The 21,361-nt window shown below is 44.6% G+C and overlaps 1 protein-coding gene across 2 annotated transcripts in view; it reads right to left on the bottom strand.

The window, feature by feature from the left end:
• st6galnac5b (ST6 (alpha-N-acetyl-neuraminyl-2,3-beta-galactosyl-1,3)-N-acetylgalactosaminide alpha-2,6-sialyltransferase 5b) overlaps nucleotides 1-19,758 on the bottom strand; it is a 30,125-nt gene extending 10,367 nt beyond the window's left edge. The window contains exons 1-3 of one of the 2 annotated variants that reach the window (XM_084067107.1): nucleotides 19,572-19,758; nucleotides 18,915-19,004; nucleotides 18,771-18,884 (exon numbers count right to left, since the gene is read on the bottom strand). In XM_084067107.1, the coding sequence (XP_083923233.1) occupies nucleotides 18,771-18,884; nucleotides 18,915-19,004; nucleotides 19,572-19,586 (219 nt within the window). In that variant the 5' untranslated portion in view covers nucleotides 19,587-19,758. Of the gene's footprint in view, nucleotides 1-18,770; nucleotides 19,005-19,571 lie in introns of both variants that reach the window. The other variant, XM_084067106.1, reaches the window with a different exon arrangement.
• Between the last annotated feature and the right edge of the window lie 1,603 nt (nucleotides 19,759-21,361).

The following is a 21,361-nucleotide window of genomic DNA, read 5'->3' as shown; positions in this document are numbered from 1 at the left end:
CCGCGCGGCCTGTTGGACCTCGCCAAGGAAGCCTGGGAAAGCCAGCCGTCTCCCCACCGGAGTGTAATCGACCATGTCGCGCAGCTGCAAACACGAGCAAAGAAGATTTGGCCACTGGTCCGCCAGCATATGGAGCAGGCACAGAGGGACCAGTGCCGCACCTACAACCGGGGGGCCAAGCTCCGGGAGTTCCAGGTCGGGGAGAAAGTGTTGGTACTGGTCCCCACCTCCGAGTGCAAGTTCCTGGCCCAGTGGAAAGGGCCCTACGAGGTGGTGGAGAAAGTAGGCCCTGTCGACTACCGAGTGAGGCAGCCGGGTCGGCGCAAAGGCCACCAGATTTACCACGTGAATATTCTAAAACAGTGGCACACAGCGGGCCCGCTGCCTTCCTCGGTCCTACTGGCCACCACCTCTCTGCGGACCCCCGCCGCCGTGCCGACAGGAGATGACTTGGCCCCGTCGCAGCGCCAGGACCTGAAGGAGCTGCTGGCGCGCAACGACGACATCTTCTCCGAGCTGCCCGGCCGGACCACCGCCATCCGCCATGACATCCGCACCAACCCCGGCGAAATAGTGCGCCAGCGGCCCTACCGGATACCGGAGGCCCGGAGAGTGGCCATCAAAGAGGAGGTGAAGAAGATGTTAGAACTCGGCGTAATAGAGGAGTCCCACAGCCCCTGGTCCAGTCCAATTGTGATCGTGCCGAAACCTGACGGGACCTTGAGATTCTGTAATGACTTTAGGAAGCTGAATGAAGTCTCGGCCTTCGATGCTTATCCCATGCCACGAGTCGATGAGCTGATCGAGCGCCTGGGACCGGCCCGCTTCGTCAGTACACTGGACCTAACGAAGGGGTACTGGCAGGTGCCCCTGACGGAGAGAGCCAAGGCCAAGACGGCGTTCTCCACCCCCGAGGGCCTCTTCCAGTACCGCGTCCTGCCGTTTGGAGTCCATGGCGCCCCCGCAACCTTCCAGCGGCTAATGGACCGGGTCCTGCGGCCCCACCGGGACTATGCTGCCGCGTACCTTGACGATATCGTCATACACAGCCCTAGTTGGTCCCAGCACCTCCTGCACCTCGACGCCGTCCTGGGCGCCCTAAGACGAGCCGGCCTCACCGCTAACGCCAAGAAGTGCCGGGTGGGTCTAGCGGAGACTGACTATCTTGGATACACCATCGGACGAGGGTGTGTGAAGCCCCAGGTCCGAAAGGTGGAGCGGATCCGGGACTGGCCCCGGCCCGCTACTAAGAAGCAAGTAAAATCATTCATGGGTCTAATCTCATATTATCAAAAGTTTATTAAAAATTACGCTACTATTGCAGCACCCCTATATGAGCTGACGCGCCAGAGCCTGCCCCACCACGTCGCTTGGACAGCGGAGACTGAGGCGGCGTTCGTCACGCTGAAGGCTGCACTATGCGAGGAACCGGTGCTGATCGCCCCGGACTTCCAGAAGCCGTTCCTCCTCCACACCGATGCGTCCGGCACCGGAGTCGGAGCCGTGCTGGCGCAGGTGGTGGAGGGAGACGAGCACCCGGTCACGTTCATCTCCAGGAAACTCCTCAAACATGAACGAAACTACGCCACGGTGGAGAAAGAGTGCCTCGCCGTGAAGTGGGCCATTCACCACCTGCGGTACTACCTGTGGGGGAGGACCTTCACGCTCGTCACGGACCACGCCCCGTTGAAGTGGATGGCCAGGAACAAGAACCGAAACGACCGGGTCACCAGATGGTTCCTTGAGCTCCAAGACTACCACTTCACCGTGGAACACCGTCCAGGGAAAGAGATTCCCCACGCCGACGCCCTCTCGAGGCTGTACGAGGAAAGAAGTGAAGCTCCCGACCCAGGCACGGAGCTTAGGGGGGGGATATGTGGGGCGTCGCTAGGCAACAGCCTGCCAGGTAAGCACCTCAGCAGGGAGAGTCAGTGGGACAGAGGCGGTGCACGGCCAGCCAGGCCCCGCCCCCAGCTGGGCTGCGTCATCGACGGGCGTTACCTGCCCGTCTACCTGTGGAATCAGCCTGAAGTGAGCGCAGCCGTGGCACCCAGCTGGGGAGCGCACAAACAATGTAAAAGCACCGTCTCTGCCTCAGTATGGACTGACTCTCCACGCTGGCCAGACAGGTGCACAGGCGGTAAGCGACCCCCCACTTCTTATCCTCCTCCTCATTTACCTGGTGTTATATAGATCGGAGTCTAATACCTGTATCTCTCTGTTATAGGCAACCTAGGACCTGGTGTAAATTGCGCAGAGCGCCTGTGGACAAAGGATCCCCCGCAGAGAGCGGGCGGAGGATTACGCACAGACTAGTATTGCTCACTGAACCCACGTTTGGGTAGTGTTATGATTTGAGTGTTGGATTTATGATTTGAAACGTATAACTAGACGGCACCGGGTTGGAAACCCGTGAGCGTGCCGTATTCATTAATAAAAAGCCCAGCGAGGCCTTCGCACATACTGTCTCCGAGTGTTGGTTTGGTTCAGTCTTCACAGTACACATTGGAACACAATACATTGCATTACCTTGACAGAGTCAAAATAAACTGGTTTCTGGGATAGTTTGCCTGCACTCTCTGAACCTCAACATCAAACAACCTCAAGATTGGAATGAATTACACGCTTCACTGCACAGTCACAACAACCTCCCTACTGCTTGGCTGTGTAAAATAACTAATAGTTTTTGGTATTTGTTTTTGATGGAGAACAGACAGCAGCCTGCTGAGTGGATAGAGAATCTGTTGGGGAATTGGAAGGTTTCTGAATGGACCCGTGGCTCAGCAAGTCTACACGTCGACATGACCCTGAGCAAGATGATGAAATCCAAACAGCTCCCACCCATGCACTCATCTGAGCTATCTGAGCAATCATCTGCTAGGTGAAGCTGTAAAAGCTATTTCCCCTCCCCCAGGGACCAGAAAATACCCTCTTTCCCCTTTTTTTAAGCCAATGGGGATACACAAAATGTTTTAACAAAACAAGTTCTCTAAAACAGCTTAGAATCTTCTCAATACTCAGTGCAGGTGGAGCAAGTAAAAAGCTATTTCAGGTTGCGTGCCCAGTGGTCTCACAGCATTCAGAGCGCCTGGGAGATCTTCCCTAACAGTAATAAAAGTGTCCTTTTTTTTATGGAAGGTTCCCACAGACAAATCCCAGAACTTCTGACAGGCCAGCCAAATGGCTGCATATAAACCCTGACACATACACATCATCATGAATACACAAAGGAAGGAGGGAACAAACAAATGAATGAAGTGAGATAGGCAGGGAGGAAGGAAGGAACAATCCATCGCATAATAATTTAAACCAGAAAACATTAACAAAATATAGCTATAATACAACAATCCCTTTAGCGCTGCCACTCATACACTTTAGGCAGTCAGTCAAGCACTCAGTCACTAGGGTGCTCTGTACTATGTGTAATGGGAACAGATCATGGTCCATGTCTATGATCAATGATTCATAAGCTTGATGAAAACACTCTCCTTGATTAACGTGATCTAAAATGGTGACAGACTCAGCATGAAGTGGCTTCACCATCAGCGTTGATGTGAAGCAGATTTAATTATCCGAAGCCATTACAAACAGGCCCATGGAGTCAGGCAAGACAGGAAGTGGCAGTTAGGGACAATGGCTCCGGTTCCAGTCCCAGTCAATTACCGCCCACACATTGACTCCAGACTCATCAGTATCATCCTGTTTATATACTTCCCAGGGGAACTCCACAATCATAATTGCTTTCCCAGTGAACTCCATCAGTCAGCCTCTAATATCGCACCGGAGCCTCCCTCCCCTGCTCTCTCCAATCATCTAACCTCTCCCTTTTCGCTCCCGGCACGGCAGGCACCAAAAGATGAACGCATCCCATCCAATTTATGATCGAGAGATAGCATACGGAGATAGCATACATTTAGGAAACAATTGTGTCCATGTGGCTTATTTGAGGACAGAGGGGACTCACGAGCCAAGTTATGATGGATTTGGTTTCATAAATCTCAGTCAAGGAACAATAATGAGTAAATGAGAAAAAAAACTGTTACAATAAGAAGCTTAAGCCTGATTTATACTTAGTTGCGCACCGGTGTCTCGTCCCGAAAATAGTTGACTTACAGCTGCACATAAGGCCTCCTTTTTTACAGTCCATTCATTAAAATTCACTATATACATCAGGGGTCTTCAACGTTTTCAGGCCAAGGACCCCCTAGCTGAGAGAGAGATGAAGCAGGGACCCCCTCTATATTGTATAAAATTGTGTTTCAGATAAACTTTTGCTGCTATTTTTTCCCTCTACATCTATTGCCAAAAATAGCCGATCTACCCTATCACACAAAAGATTTGGCCCCTGTAGTAACTCTGAGGACCCCCTAGGGGTCCCGGACCCCCTGATATACACTATTACACTATTCCACCACTTTTTGTACAATAAAGAAATCACCGGAGAACCAGGGGAGATCAGTCGCACCGCAGTGGAGTGAAGTCTTAATGATCAGAGCTGTGCCATCTTTTCACAGATACCAATTAATTACACTGGAATGCTCCTGACAGTTGAAATCTCATTAATCTCCTCCCGGTGACACATATTCGGGAAGGAAACTCTCTCTGTACTCAAATTGGAGAAATTAAGGGGCATATTGTGTGTGTGTGTGTGTGTGTGTGTGTGTGTGTGTGTGTGTGTGTGTGTGTGTGTGTGTGTGTGTGTGTGTGTGTGTGTGTGTGTGTGTGTGTGTGTGTGGCCCCAATCAGCCTCAAATACACTGCAATATCCTGCGTGTCAATTTGTCCTTGGAGCATGAAAATGGGGTGGGTATATGCCTCTGAGGATGCACCCTTGTTAACAGCAAATTCAAGGAGAGAGTGAAATGGTGTGCTGCTGGGCTCCTCTGTGGTATGTGAGGAGGTACTAGATCCCACAGCGGGCACTTTGTGATGGCGGCAATATTTATAACATCCGGTCAACGCTCCCCACACTTCTGCCTTATGAATTCAATGGGTTGCAGGGCTGCTAGATGGATGTGGAAACACGCTGTTTTAAGGAGGTCTATCCCAAATTAGGATGGATAGGGGCTATTGTTCAGCCCTACCCAGCCCACCCCCGTACTGACTTTACTACACTATGAAAAACTACGTTATGTAAGCTGGGGCCTTTGGGGCGTGCCGAGAGGCAAACTGGTGACCATCTGATTACTCTTCCCACCCGTGTTGCCATGTTTGCTTATTATAAGCGACTGTGGGCTTGTTTTACTGTAAAGTCGCTTGTAAGCATTGGTATTTGGGTTTTTTTGGGCTTGTTTCTAAAGTGTTGCTTATTTGGGCTTGTTTCCTAAATGTTGTTTAAACCAGTGGTTGTGGTTCTCAAACGTTTTCATGTCAAGGACCCCCAAATGAATATGTAATTGTCTGCGTATCCCCATCTGAAAACATTTTGTGCATGCCAGGGACCCTCGTACCAGATTTGTGTTAATAAAATGTTTCAAGAAATATTGAACTTTTTCACTTTTTCCCCACAATCTTTTTTGAAAATAGCAGATCTACAACCTCACAATGCGACGCATTGTGAGCTTGTAGATCGGCTATTTTCATAGGCCTGGTTGCTTGCTTCTCCCGCAAAATCCGGCAACCCTGCTTCCCACTCAGTCGGTAGAGTGGGAGATTGTGTGTGGAGGAAGAAGCAGCCAGCACGTTAGTTCAGTTTGTTACAAAATGTCAACTCAAACATGATGCTTTCCATGCATTTCAATAAAAAAAACTTCAACTTCAAAAACAATCAAGCGGAAACAGGGAAAGTTCTTCCTTCACCAGGATGACACAGGTCTGTTACTGTAAGTAAACAGGAATAGAGCGTTTGAGAGGGCTGACTCCTTTTAACCACTTAAACCCTATGTACTTAGATGACCAGTGTCCCCCAGTGTCCGCTCCTTTTTTTCCTCTACAGATCGGCCATTTTCACCAAAATTGATGTCAGCCCCAGAATTTGCTCCAATCGGAACCTCTCCCTCCGCTGCATAGCTCAAAGATGAGGTTCCACAGTCTCGAATACCGAAAGGCGACGACACAGGGAAAGATTGGCCACTATACATGATTCTTACCTTTTTCCGAACATCGTATCCAAAAGGTAAAGGTCAGCCCACCTTCTCTCAGATGTTTTAAATTTTAGAGGCCAAGATAATTTTACCAACAGGTTGAAACAAGTGTTTAAATCGCTTTTTTAGTCAGCCTGTGGCCAGTCAACTCCCGTCCGCCTGCGCTGTACTGCTGCCGTAAGATTGCATTGAAAAAACATGGCACAGGCTGACTACAAAAGCTAAAATTGAAAACATCTGAGAGCAGGGGGGCTGACCTTTACTTTTTGGATACGATGCGTGGAAAAAGGTAAGAATCATGCATAATGGCCAGTTTTCGTGGGTGTCGTCACCTTTCGGCACCCAAGACTTGCCATTAATTACAGTATATGCCCAAAAATAAGACTCCAAGTTTAAAGTGGTTAACGTGGCAGGCAATCAGCCCGAAACACACAGCTGCATCATGTTTGTTGATTGCTACCTGACCTACTGCTCCATAGTGCCTTTCGCCCCCCAGCTCTTTCCCTGCAGCCCTACCACAGTAATACAATTCAGTAACTCATTTATTGTGTATAGCATTACCTATTATGTTATTATGCACTGCTTTTATATATAGTAGGCAGACAAACTCTGAGAATGTATTCAATTTCAAAAAGAGATGTGTGAGAGAGGTCAGGGTCAGCTTGTTCCTCTTGCGGCGATTGTAAGGCTGCCGACAGAGGAGAAAATTACAGTACGGAAAAGAAACACACACTCACACACGCCCACACCCAGGCTTGCAAGCAAACACACAACACGCACGCGCCCACGCGCGCACGCACACGCACACGCACACGCACACGCACACGCACACGCACACGCACACGCACACACACAAACACACACACACACACACACACACACACACATACACACACACACACACACACACATACAGTTTTGCATTATATTAAAGGCCAATGTAGATTGATTCTACTGACAATTTCTGAAAGGTCAACATATCTTTAACCAGAATCATCATAACATGCAGCAGCAGGAGAGAGAAAGAGAGAGAGAGAGAGCGAGAGAGAGAGAGAGAGAGAGAGAGAGAGAGAGAGAGAGAGAGAGAGGGAGAGGGAGAGGGGGGGTATTTGGAGATGTATTTGGAAGAGAAAGACAGTCTATGTAACTGTAACTCAAATTAGCTAGAAGAAAACCAAATCCATACTAGAAGAGAGCACCTCTCAATAGGAACTTGCTGAAACTGCAGATGGAGGACAGGGAGTCAGTTATAATAATGCATGCTATTACTTCTAGGTGCTTGTTTAAAATATCTTCATTTACACAGTCACAATGAGGTCTGAACCTAAGTAAGTCCACTGCACAGTAACATCCTCAGAGTTCATGCAACTGAGAGTTAAATGAACACTTTCAGATCCATTTGAGAGAGATTTCACACACTGTAAGTTACAGTAAATGAACACTGATGATATTACAGTGTGGGTATGAACATCTACTTTGGAGCCACATATAACATTGAAAGTGCCAAGCGTAATTGTATGCATACAGTGCGAACTAATGGCCTCCTAACAGTAGCCCTCTTTGAAACTTGATTAATGTATGTACCTATCTGCTCTCTCCTGTTCTGTGGGATGAGGCATAGACCACATACAGTACCAAAAAAAATCCAACCCACCAGCTACTTTGTCAATGCAATGCAAATGTGTGGGCCATAAACAGACTCTTGCAGGCACATTAAGTATAGCTCTTCCCACTTCTTCCAAGTGTCCTTGAGGGCGTGAAATTGTAACTCTGTGTGTGTGTCTGTGTGTGTGTGTGTGTGTGTGTGTGTGTGTGTGTGTGTGTGTGTGTGTGTGTGTGTGTGTGTGTGTGTGTGTGTGTGTGTGTGTGTGTGTGTGTGTGTGTGTGTGTGTGTGTGTGTGTGTGTGCATGTAGGTCTGCCAGTGTTTATACACATCTCAGTGATGTGTGCGTGCGTGCGTGCGTGCGTGCGTGCGTGCGTGCGTGCGTGCGTGCGTGTGTGTGTGTGTGTATGTGTTTATGTGCGTATGTGTGTGTGTACTGGAAGTGAGAGTGTAGGTGTGTGGCCGTGTGTCTTGGTGGCCGTGCACTATCATCATGATATTCCCTTCAGCAACAGTATAGACCTCAGATGACCCTGCAGGTAGACTGTGGGTCTTCTCCTGCTACAGCAGTAATACTCTGCTGCTGCGAGCATAGAGCGAGCAGCCCCTATGGGACGGAGCAGAGTGACACTGAGCAGTGTGAAAAATGATGCAGTTCTGCATCAAGAATCCCTGTCAGCTGTCAGCTGAAAGAGCCGGATGGTCCTGAGGGGGATGAGTCGGGGGGGCGGGGGTGACTGTGAATGACAAAATATCTCACAGCAGAACGCATGGCACTCACCCAAATGGCTTCTTCCAATTTCTCTGGAAAGGTTGTGAGCTTGTCTGCAATACCTGGAAACTGATATTTCATTTACTTAGCTATATCTTCTTTGCACTACTTTTTCCTGTACGATATCCCCTGGGTTAAGCAATGCGCACATCTTGAAGGTACGCAACAATTCTGTTTCAATGTACAGATTATTATTTTGATAGAGATGTTCCCAAGTTCATGTGTATCTCAGAACATGACGCATGCAATTGCTTTGGCTGAAAGAAAAGCAAATTATTAATATTCAAAATGTCTTGCGTTTCTTAAATAATAGAGTGGAATAAGGCTATAGTATGTTTTGTATGTGCTTTTCTTGTATGTTATTTAAAGGGATGTGAGTGACTAGGGTTTTTCATTAGTATTCATTTTTCAAATGCACCTCAGCCTTCCTTTATCCTGCTGTAACTTGGCTGAGTCAGGAAAGGTGGACGAGTCCAGCTCACACCTGCAGAAATTACACTTCTCTCCACTTCCACACTTCATTCTTCTGCAATCGTTTAAACAGTGCAAAGGTGTGAACTGCAAACCACACTGTGTTTGGATTGAATTCTACTTATTCTCCCTCTTTGTCACCTGTCTGGTCCAATACTACCAGAACAATACAATGTCCATTTAATTCCACAGTGCTTTTCCTATTATCTCCCACTGATGGAGACAAAGAGAGCAGCAGCTTTGCTTCTCCACCCAGATAACTCGCTGCCAACAACAACGCCACCATCAACATCAATGAAGCTGTTGGGAAACTGCCTTGTTCTATTGCCTTATACAATAATACTAATACTACTAATAATAATATTTAATATCTATTTTCCCAGTGGTTTTACCCGGGGGCACAACAGTGGCATTTAAAAAAGAACTTGCTCATATCTCCTTGAACAAAATGATCAACCTTGATAAGATCCTCTATATATTGTTTGTATCTCCCCAATTTGTTTTTGTTAGTGCACTTAACTTGTGAGAATCTCTCTTAACCCATTCAATCTGGGAAAGCATCTGTGTCATTCAGATTTTAGCAACATACGTTTTTCAGAAAACTGTTACGATTTAGAAGGCATTTTTAGAATCGGCTTCAGGTCTAAATGGGTTCAACCAACGTCCGAAGTTTGTATGGACAGGGTAGGCAAACTACAAAATGCCGTAATTCAGAACATCAACCGTGCCTATAAGAACTTCATTTGGCTGTTCTTGCTTTCTGAGATGTTCTGTCTTGGCAAATAAAGTTTAGACAGCAGTGTGACTGAAATTGGTCAGACGCGTGATTTATTGTCTCCGCCAGGCCGAAGGCATGGCGAGAGAGTATGTTTTACCCTCCGTCCGTGTGTGTGTCCGTGTGTCTGTCCGTCCTGTCCGTGTGTTACCAGCTAATCTCTGGCACCGTTGGCCCGGTCGCTGCGAAACTGTGCACACACACTCCCTGGATGCCAATTCAGAACCTCTGCCTCAATTTTTCACATGGGCCTGTTACAGCGCCACCAGGAGGCCGATTTGTGCAAAACCCATTTTTTCCCATTACTCCTACAGTTTTTAACCGAACCTCATGTAAATCGGTACACAGTATCTCTATAGTCATGTGATCAACCCTGATCTGTCCGATTTCCCATATTCCATCCTCATTGGTTAAGGTTGCCATCCACAGTTTGCAGGATTGGTCCGTTTTGAACAAACTGCCTCAAATCATGAACGGAGCTTGCCATTTCGATAAAATTGCACACACACATTCCCACTAGGCCGAGGAAGAAATGCCACCCTTTTTCACATTGCCCTGTTATAGCGCCACCAGCAGGTCTAATTTAGCAAAACACATTTTTGGAACAAAATGCCTCAAATCATGAATGCAGTTGCCGTGAACGACCTAAGAATAAATGGCACCCTTTTCGCATTGGCCTATTATAGCGCCACCAGGAGGCCACAATAACGTACCTGACCTGGCGGAGACCTGTGCTCCGAGGAGCACTTTTTCTAGTTTAGTTTTGCTTCCGTATTCTGCCCAAGGCTTCATTCTGCCAACAAAAGCAGCTAGCGATAGTTTTGAAGAGGTGTTGGCTGATGAAGTTAGGTAGCCTACTAGTCTCACGAGCAAACCTCCAGCAGATACACAAACACCTCTGTAATCCCTCTCTGACTGACCATGCATAAACACAACCTGTCACAAGAAATGGCAAAACCTCCGTACTGTACCTCCGTGACAAATTTCCCACAGCGCGTCAGAGGGAGGTCCAGCACCAGTTCCAGGGCTGGCTGTACACTTCAGTGACTCGAGCGACAGATGGTGTCAGCCACAGTATTGCTAGGCAGATCTATTGAGCCTTATGGGCAGATTACTGAGTGGGCGCTGGGTCTGGCCAGAACTGAGGTCTGGTCCAGTATCAGAACTGATTTCTGAGGCAATATAAAACACTTTTATCCTCTCTGAACTTTCTTCATTTCGGCAAGTTAGTGTCATGTATTGTGAAACTAGTGGACATAACAGTTTTCTGCTTTGATAAATCCTTTCTGAATATACTATAATATGTATTTTAAAACCTGTTCCAGGGCTCATGTGTTCTAGTTGTTAAAGTTTGTATTTTATTTTTTATACTCTTTTATTATACTAACGTCTATATTTATTTTTTAGAGGATATTATGTAGTCAGATTATTCTAGTTTAGTATGATATTTCCAATACCCAGTTGTGAGTCTCCTCAGAGTGTAATGGTCTGTGAATTAAGATGTACATGTTCTGCATCATTTGGATAATTCTGTTCATAAATATCCCACAATATATAACCAAATATAAAATATATATTGTATTTGAAATATAAATTATTTCAAATACATAAGTTAACTGTCCAATACAATCCATTTAGTGTCATTCTAAATTGACTGAAACTTTGATCAAAATAGCATTTTGAAAATGACAGAAATTGATTCAGCATCCACAATATGCCTCAAAACCACTTGGGATGATTATGCTAATTGCCGAACATATGCAACTTACTGTATCATCCAGCAGTTTCTAAACTCATCCTCAACACTTCTCTACACATAAACCTTCAGTGTACTACTACTCACCATTTCCAAGGTTCAGATTGCTGGCAAGTAGACTAATGAGATTAGAAGCACTAATGTTCATGGAGCTTTGTGATGTGGTAGTGATGTTTGGCAATGGCTACCACAAGTTTGGTGTGGTTACGGTTATGGTAAGGATAGGTAGGAAACTGGGTTGGATACTGCAACTGCATACACATTACACACAGAACAAGAATATCTAATTACGGCAAGCACTTAAGCCTAATTTATTCTCTGTAGTGTGACAGTGACAGTGTCAAACAACAACAAAAACAACAACAACAGCAACCACCACCACCACCACATAGCGATGCGTTGTTATAGCTTGTAGATCACTTCTTTTTGACAAGTGACACCTCACACGATGGAGTATATCGGCTGGGATTTACTTCTGCTTCAAGCAGGGATTAGTATGTAGGTATATGCCATAAAGGACACAGCACTGATGTCTTTAATTGCCATTGCGGTCGACACCAGACCTGTTTTAAGTAGTTTACTCATTAAATATTTCATGGCAGACACATTAATCATTTAATTGGTGACCTAAGTAAACTCCAGGAATAAGATAAAGCTGGTATGTCCATGCACTTGAGCTCAATGCTTAGGACATAAGAGATGGCCGAGCCTGTACTGAACAAACTATATTGATTTTGTGTATATTATAAATAAACATTAATGGTGGGTATTTATGATGGCCAATTATAACTTGCTGAGAACAGCAGTGAAATGACACCAGTGAAATGATCCAGAACAAAGGAATTGATATAATAACTGCACATATTGAACGGATTGATACACGATCTGGTTACACAAAAAAAACAAAACAAGAATGAGCTGTTACTGCAGAATCCAAGCCTGAATGTCAAGTTCGGATCATTCGATAGCCAGTTTTGGAACATGACTCATCCACACTTCACAGGAGAACCATTTTCAAATGCCTATTCAATCTGGCACAGAGGAAATGCCCAACGCAAGCTGTTCGAGTGAAAACCTGAGATTTCCATTTACATGCCAGCCTGCCTGCTTTACACAGATGATAGCTGAATACAGATCAGAAGCTCTTCATATTACATATGCACAGCATCACCACAGTAATCAATGTGCTTCTGAAGTGCTTGATGCTTGACACATACACCCAAAGGATCTAAATTATGTTCAAAGAGCAAAGACACTCAGCTGTTGAATTGTTGCTCCACCGTCCTAGACAATTGAAATGCAGGGAAAGCCAACGCATCACCCTTGTATTAAGGAGCAGTTAGCCAAACACACTACAATGAGGTCTACATTATCTGAAGTGTTGGGCATTTATGTAATGCACACACACTTCATAAAAGGATGAAGCAGAGAGTGAAACATTATACATAATTCAGGTTTGCACAGTGGACAGTGAAACATGAAACATAATTCAGGTTTGCACAGTGGACAGTGAAACATGAAACATAATTCAGGTTTGCACAGTGGACAGTGAAACATGAGACATAATTCTGGTTTGCACAGTGGACAGTGAAACATGAGACATAATTCTGGTTTGCATAGTGGACAGCTACAGTGAATGCACTTAAGACTTCCGGTGATTCGCAGTTTCGTTCCCTACCTATGTTGAATGCACTTATTGTAAGTCACTTTGGATAAAAGCGTCTGCCAAATGACTGTAATGTAATGTAACGTAATGTACAGTGATTGAATATCACAAAGGCAACCAAGCACTCAAGTGAGTGAAACATTTTAAAACAAAATATAATAATGTCTGTGGTGCTCTTGCAAAAATGTGAATAGGCCTACATATCCAAACAGGAAACGTAGGTCACAGGCTCATAAATGATAGATGCATTCTCATTTAGACCTGTTTAACCTATCCATCTTTATACCTTTCAATCCGGGACAGCATATGTGCAAATTTAGATGTTGCTATAAAAAAGATTATATAAAATGTGAATTTTTAAAAAACTGTTTAGAAGACATTTTTAGAATTGGCCTCAGATCTAAAGGGCTAAAAGCCTTTGTTGTAGAGTGGCTGCATGATAATAAAAAAAAGACAGATAAACAAAGGGCTTTTTAATCATGAAGCAATATCAAGGCTTTTATATATTTTTCTTCCGATTACAATTTGTTTGTGCCTGGCACCTAAAACATTTCAGGTTTACGTTCTGTTCAGATTACATTGGTACAGGGTATCAGTGTAACTGAAACAACATGATTCCTCTACAAACGTTCAATTTCGAGATCAAAGTATATATGACATAAGAAATGAGCAGACATCTTACCATCTGGGGGGGGCAGGCATGGTGACAGAGGCTATAGCTAATGGTATGAATTATTTAGCGTACCGTCTGCCTCCATATGTATTTGTTTTGTGACTGTCAACTGGGTCAGTTTTGCAATCAAACATTTACATGATGGCCTGGTGAATTGTTAGGATAGCCTAGTTTGAATCATGCAACTAAAGCAGATTTATGTATGTATTAGATAAGACAAGATAACAAACATGACATGACATAACAAACTGTACTGTACAATACTGTAACCTTTACACAGTGGTCCTCACATGATTGTGTGTGTGTGTGTGTGTGTGTGTGTGTGTGTGTGTGTGTGTGTGTGTGTGTGTGTGTGTGTGTGTGTGTGTGTGTGTGTGTGTGTGTGTGTGTGTGTGTGTGTGTGGAAGTGATGGAAGCTCACTTCGTGGTCACTAGAAGTGTGTGGTGATATTTATAGGTTATGAATTTCATCATGCGTCTCGCTAGCCAATCACAGAGTGGTCTGAATACTTCAGCCAATCACAGTACAGCGAAAGACACATTTTCACGACGGATGGGTCATGGGTCGCAACCCCACTTATAGGAGCGGCTACACCGCTCAAAAACTGGTCAAACATTGGCCAAATTGTCAAATAGCCGATCTACAAGCTCACAATGGAACCGAGTCAAACTCAATTGAACGCCACAACTCCTACAAATCCAAGTGTGGGATTATCAGGTTGTCCCCAGTTCAAATATGATTATTTTGGGGGGTCACAGCCTGAAAAGGTTGAGAACCAGTGACCTAACCTACTGTAATAACATACAGTAATAACAACATATACCCAGGGGGCAAAACCCACCTTTTTTTAGGGTGCTGCATTTGCCCTGCCATAAAAGGTTGGCCACCAGAAATAATATCTATGACCCTCTAGGATCACAATCTATATGGACAACCCGGTAAATTTTTTGCTGGAAATCCAATATGGCCGCCTCAATATTGGCCCCTATCAGAAAATAGCTTTGGCGATAACTTTTGAACCAGATGGGCTAGAAATGAAAACTTGGTGTCTATTTCATGGTTTCAGAGCATGAGAAACTCAATGGAATACTTATCTTTATGATTAGGTGTGTCTGGACCTTTACTTTGCATATTTCCAAGATGGACGCCACCCGGAAATGAGTTTTACTATGACTTTTACAGTGACAGCTAACTGTTATGGCAAAAAGTCTGCTTTTTAAGCAATATGAACACATTTGGTCAGTTTGAGCTTTCATTTCTATGTTGTCAATATGGCTGCAGTCATAAATAATGTATGGTATTACTTTTTTGCTCAGATTCTACCTATAGTTGTGGGGATGATTGCAGTGAAAAATCTGAGAAAAAGCCCACAGTGTATCTTATTTATCATTTTAATAAACTAACTACAATATAAACAGACACATGCACACTCCAAGACTTGGCAAAAACTTCAACTTTAGGGCTATACAAATTAACATAGTGGTATGCATTCAAGTAACATAACACACTATAGACTACTTAGTGACAAACAGTAAAAGCGGATTTGAGGTTGCCTACAAAAGTTCATTTTGACCTCTATGGTGCTGTCTTGCCTGCTTCTAAAGCCAATGATACTATGGTACAATGCTATTCACTGTCACTGTTGTCACGTGTTGCACTGATCCTGCTGCATCGTGTCTCCAGTCCCTGGCAACGGCATCCTAAGTAGCATGGAATTTCCTTCTTTGCACAGGAACAGTTTTTCTGGCAGGCTTTGGTACAGCTGCATGATATTGCCTTGTTCATTGACACAGGCCAGGCTGGCTTGGTAGATGCAAGGGGGACTGCATTGCTAGCACTGAGAGACCATCCATACTCTGCGAAAGAGGGAATATCCGGCATGGCGATGTGTGCACATTTATCTATTATGGTTGCTAGAGCAGCTCTTCTCAGGTGCAGGTCAAAGGCATTCTCTGTCGTGGGCAGCAGCTTTAAGAGGGTTGATCTATTATTGAGGAACTTGTACACTCTAAGCTTACTCAGGTCAAAATCCTCCGGGTGGTCCGCTTTGGATGTATATACAGCAATTGTGAGGTCTTGTGCCTGATTGATGACATAATCTGAGAGGGAATCAGAGGAGTTTTCACCAAACTTCTCAAGTGCAGTGAGATCCAGACACATGCTGGCCTTGAACCATGCCTTCTTCCCAGTGAAGAAGGGATAGCTGGTGGTATCTCTGCCACTTAAACTATGGATAAAGGGCAGGGCACGACACCGTGCGAGCCCCAGTGCTGATACCATTTGATGGATAGGAAGGTATGAATTTTGCTCTGTTCTCACCCACAGCTCTGGAAGGCATCTGAGATGGGTTGCTTTATAGTAAAGGTGCATGATGATGATGTCTGTGTCATTGGCATGGATGACAACTCTGTCAACTTTGTCATTCTGGACACTGTACACGGTGTGGTGTATTATTCTTGTATCAGCCTCCTGTTGTGTGGATTCTAGTGCAGGGACATCTTCAATAGACCCCTCCTTGATCACCACACTCAATGTCTCTTCTTTAAACCCCCACCCAGGTAAAGATGTGTTGGACCAAGGGCCAACTCAAGTTTCTCATTTTCACACCATTCGTCACAAAGGAAACTCAATAGGTTTGCCTTGTTAGCTGACACAGCAAAAAACTCCCGAGGATCTGGAGCTGTGTAATGCATACTGACTTCATATTCTTTGGATGGTTTTGGTCGAGCATATCTGTGTTCTTGCTCAGCTGTCTTAAGACTAGGTCCACTGTACCGGTCACAACAGAAGTGAATGATCTCTGTGCCAGCAGGCACATCATTCAACAGCAGACGTTGGTATCGTTCAGCGATTGTTCCAAATGCTTCACCTTTCAGGAACGACCAATGGCGTATGGCATACATGGCATCAATAACTACTGCTGTTTTTCTGTCTTCTGTAGGCAGGTCAGGGATGCATGCAACTTTGGTCTCCTCTTTCAGGACCTTCACAAGGCTTGCCTTGGTACCTGTTCTCATCCTGCCATCTTCCTGGGAGAGGGAAGGGGGGGAAGTCACTGCACTCGTGGTTGCCTAAAAAGTCAACAAGGTTGAGTTCTCCACCACTGGCTATGATTTGGGTCATGCGCAGGAGGGCAGTAATTTCATTGCTCTTGCCAGGTGCTCAGGTTTTCCCCTTTGATTTTTTGGATTTTGTGTTTTGAGTGTGGAAAGTGTTAAGCTTCATTATGCTTGCCTTCTTCTGATCACTGGACAGGGATTCACACAGTGCCTTCAGACCCAGTTCTTTCACACTCATCAAGTCGTTCTTGACTGTGGAATCAGCACACTGTCCTGTAGATATGTTGATCATGGATGATGTGCTCACTGTAAATGGGTTAGTCTCCACTGCTGCCATGACCTTGACTACCATCTCTGCATCCCGGGTTACACGACTCTGACCAGACTCATGGTGTGAGTTGGAGGAGTGGAGGTGGAGCATAGACTTGAGCTCTGCAGAGACAGCTGCAGTGAGTGGTTTTGTGTAGACCCATTTTGTCTAGGCAGCAGGGCTGAGTGTAATGCCATCCAGACCGCTTGCTTCTTTGGCATCAGCATTATAGGTCTGCTCCAGTAGCATGTCAAGAGCAACACTGTTGTGGCTGCCATCTGCTCGTCTGCCAACAAATACACCTGCCATCAGTGCTTCATGTACCTCTGAAGCTGTTTCTGGTAGTTTCTTCATCTCAGCCAAATACAGAGGTAAAGATTGCTGCCCGTAGTTGTAGTGGCCTGCTGCAGTGAGGTAGGGTAGTATTCTTGCTGATTCACAGAGATGTCCTGTCCAGTCATCTCCAGGACGGTTGCCCAGAGGACTGCAGTTGGTTGCCCGCATTCAATGATTCCTGAAAAAGCAGCAGCTGCTCTCCTAGGACTGCCATCTCTGGACGCCTCGCCTGGATAGCAATGCAGTCCCCCTTGCATCTACCGAGCCAGCCTGGCCTGTGTCAATGAACAAGGCAATATAATGCAGCTGTATCAAAGGCTGCCAGAAAAACTGTTCCTGTGCAAAGAAGGAAATTCCATGCTACTTAGGATGCCGTTGCCAGGGACTGGAGACACGATGCAGCAGGATCAGTGCAACACGTGACAACAGTGACAGTGTACCATAGTATCATTGGCTTTAGAAGCAGGCAAGACAGCACCATAGAGGTCAAAATGAACCTTTTGTAGGCAACCTCAAATCCACTTTTACTCTGTTTGTCACTAAGTAGTCTATAGTTTGTTATGTTACTTGAATGCATACCACTATGTTAATTTGTATAGCCCTAAAGTTGAAGTTTTTGGCAAGTCTTGGAGTGTGCATGTGTCTGTTTATATTGTAGTTAGTTTATTAAAATGATAAATAAGATACATTGTGGGCTTTTTCTCAGATTTTTCACTGCAATCATCCCCACAACTATAGATAGAATCTGAGCAAAAATGTAATACCATACATTATTTATGACTACAGCCATATTGACAACATAGAAATGAAAGCTCAAACTGACCAAATGTGTTCATATTGCTTAAAAAGCAGACTTTTTGCCATAACAGTTAGCTGTCACTGTAAAAGTCATAGTAAAACTCATTTTCGGGTGGCGTCCATCTTGGAAATATGCAAAGTAAAGGTCCAGACACACCTAATCATAAAAATAAGTATTCCATTGAGTTTCTCATGCTCTGAAACCATGAAATAGACACCAAGTTTTCATTTCTAGCCCATCTGGTTCAAAAGTTATCGCCAAAGCTATTTTCTGATTGGGGCCAATATTGAGGCGGCCATATTGGATTTCCAGCAAAAAATTGACCGGGTTGTCCCTATAGGTTGTGATCCTACTGGGTCATAGATATTATTTCTGGTGGCCAACCTTTTATGGCAGGGCAAATGCAGGGGGGTACCCTTTGCCCCCTGGGTAATAGTATTGGGTATGTAGTCTGGGCATATTTACCTTATGATCAATTACAGCTGTGTATCCTGAGAGAGTTGATGTCAGTGGACTCTTTGGCTGCTTCAGTGGTGGGCCATGGTTGTCCAAGTGGTAGGCTGATGATGATGATGATGATGATGATGATGATGATGATGATGACGACGACGAGGAGGTGTCACCAGAGCTGCTGTGATACACCACCACAAGACTGGTAACCATGGTGATGGTGATAATTCCAACAACCCCACCATGACACTGTGGAGATAGACAATTAAATTACATTTAGAGACATTTTACAAAACACAAACTTGCACTCGAAGTTGATCTAAGGCTGATCTGTCACATTTGACTACATATGCAAATTTGAATTAAAGTTGGTACTGAGAACTGGTGTCAAGGCTCTTAAATGCCAACTTTAAAAAGGAATCTCTCTCTCTCTATATATATATATAGTGTGTGTGCGTATGTATATACATATATATGTATATACATATATACATACGTATATATAGCCTATAAATGGTGTGTAACCCCCCCCCCCACACACACACACACGCGCGCGCGCACGCACGCACGCACGCACAAACACACACACACACACACACACACACACACACACACACACACACACACACACACACACACACACACACACACACACACTGTAATAGAATATTAAATACTGTATACTGTATAACGAAGAAGAAGGAAAAAAACAAACAATCTTATATCTGTGTCAATGTTGCTAAGACTATGAGAGGTTAAAATGCTGAGAGATTCTTGTCCTGCTAAATTCCGAAATAGTTTATTGCCCATAGTTACCACTCGTGTCCTCATTTTGCGACTGTCCAATTATTTCCCCGATTTGCCAAACGTTGGTCCACTTCTTCTTGTCATCATCACCACCAAGCCAGAGCGCTCACACAATGAAATGCACTATTATGTGGAAACACAGACAGTTTGCTTTGCAGCCTGGACGCAACACCTGGACGGCAGGCAGCATCGCATCGCAGAGCAGAGCAGAGCAGAGCAGAGCAGAGCAGAGCAGTGATGTGGTGTCTTCTAGTACTCTGTCTACACCACGCTCTGTACAGGGACGATCTGCCGAGCGACCCACATCCATGCCCGCATCCCATGGTCCTAATGGCCACCGGTTTCACTCAGGGCTGTGGTGCGTGCGTGCATCTTTGTAGACAGTCAGGACCTTTATTACAGGTAGTAGCCTATGTCAGTGGTTCTCAACCTGTCGGTCGGGACTCCCCTCCTCACATGATTTTGGGGGGTCCCCCAGATGACAGTATTAAAGGACTTTTAAGACCTTTTTAATACCTTCAAACCTACAACCTATACTATAAGAATAAGAATTGGTCAAACATTGGCTAAATTGTCAAAAATGTTGAAAATAGCCGATCTACAAGCTCACAATGCCTCTCAGCATGTGAGCTTAGTAGTAAATCGGCTATTTTCACAATATTTATCAGGAACCGAGTCAAACTAAATGTAATGCCTCAACTCCTACATTACGCTTGTCAGGGTGGGGGTCCCTAGTTCTCCTTAGACAGAGAGTTTTTAAAAAAAATGTATTTATTTGTAATTGCTCATAAAGTGCTCTGTGCTCATAGTGAAGGGTGAATTTAAAAAGACCTTCCTCAGGGCTATGGGTGGATCACAGACAAACACATTGCTTTTATAGGGCTCTAGATCAGCTCAGGTGCTGAGGATCACTAATCAAGTTCATCACCAGGGCAATGGTGGGGCGTGGACATATCATTACAGAAATAAACCTAGGGTTACACAGTGTTGCATTTGAAATGATGAACTTCATTGTACAGACCATTACACATTATATTATTTTCTTAGAAAAACATGTTTGAGAATTTTGAAAAACATTAAATACAGGGTTCCTATAGTGTTTGGCAACGTGTCGTCACAAGAAGTACAGAAGTAGCCTATTAAAGTATGGTGACAAAAATAATGCTGAATAACAGTCTTGAAATAGGGATATAGTGAGGTAAGGAATCTGTGTATGTTGTAAAAATGTTTGTGTTTTGTATAATTACAATATAGGTCTATCAATAGCTTATATGCAGAATCTAGTGAATCAATCACAGCATTACAGACAGGATATCATACCACTTTATAACTGTTTTGTATTCAGACATGTCATTTATTATAATATAATTTCTATCATATATAGCCTAGCTAGCCTGGCTATACACATTTTTTGGAAGAGCCTATCTAATGATAAGAAACCAGATTTGTATCATTTTGTAACAGCAACCAGAGCAGCCAAACGCTCCTCGAGGGAGAACAGATTGCTGGAACCAGTAATCTACTCGGGAGCTGCTGGGATATGGGAAAGTTCTTTTTATAGACGCCCTCAGAGCCCAGCGCCACTCATGTTTTTGGGTATAGCTTTTCATATCATTATCACTTCAGAAGTGTATCTGATAGCTGTGTGGGGTAAACAAACTGTATTGATCCCGAGGGAAATTCCACATCCAGAGCCAGGTTTCTGCCATGATGATTGATGATACAGTATACAGCCTACTGTATGTTTACAGCTGAACATGTACCATTTTATTTACCATTGACTCTGCTCCTGTTTCTCT

The sequence above is a fragment of the Gymnoscopelus microlampas genome (genome assembly GCF_963454915.1).
Source record: "Gymnoscopelus microlampas genome assembly, chromosome: 9".
In the NCBI taxonomy this organism is placed as follows: domain Eukaryota; kingdom Metazoa; phylum Chordata; class Actinopteri; order Myctophiformes; family Myctophidae; genus Gymnoscopelus; species Gymnoscopelus microlampas.
The sequence above is the reverse complement of the archived record's forward strand: the minus strand, read 5'-3'. Positions and strand labels throughout refer to the sequence as shown.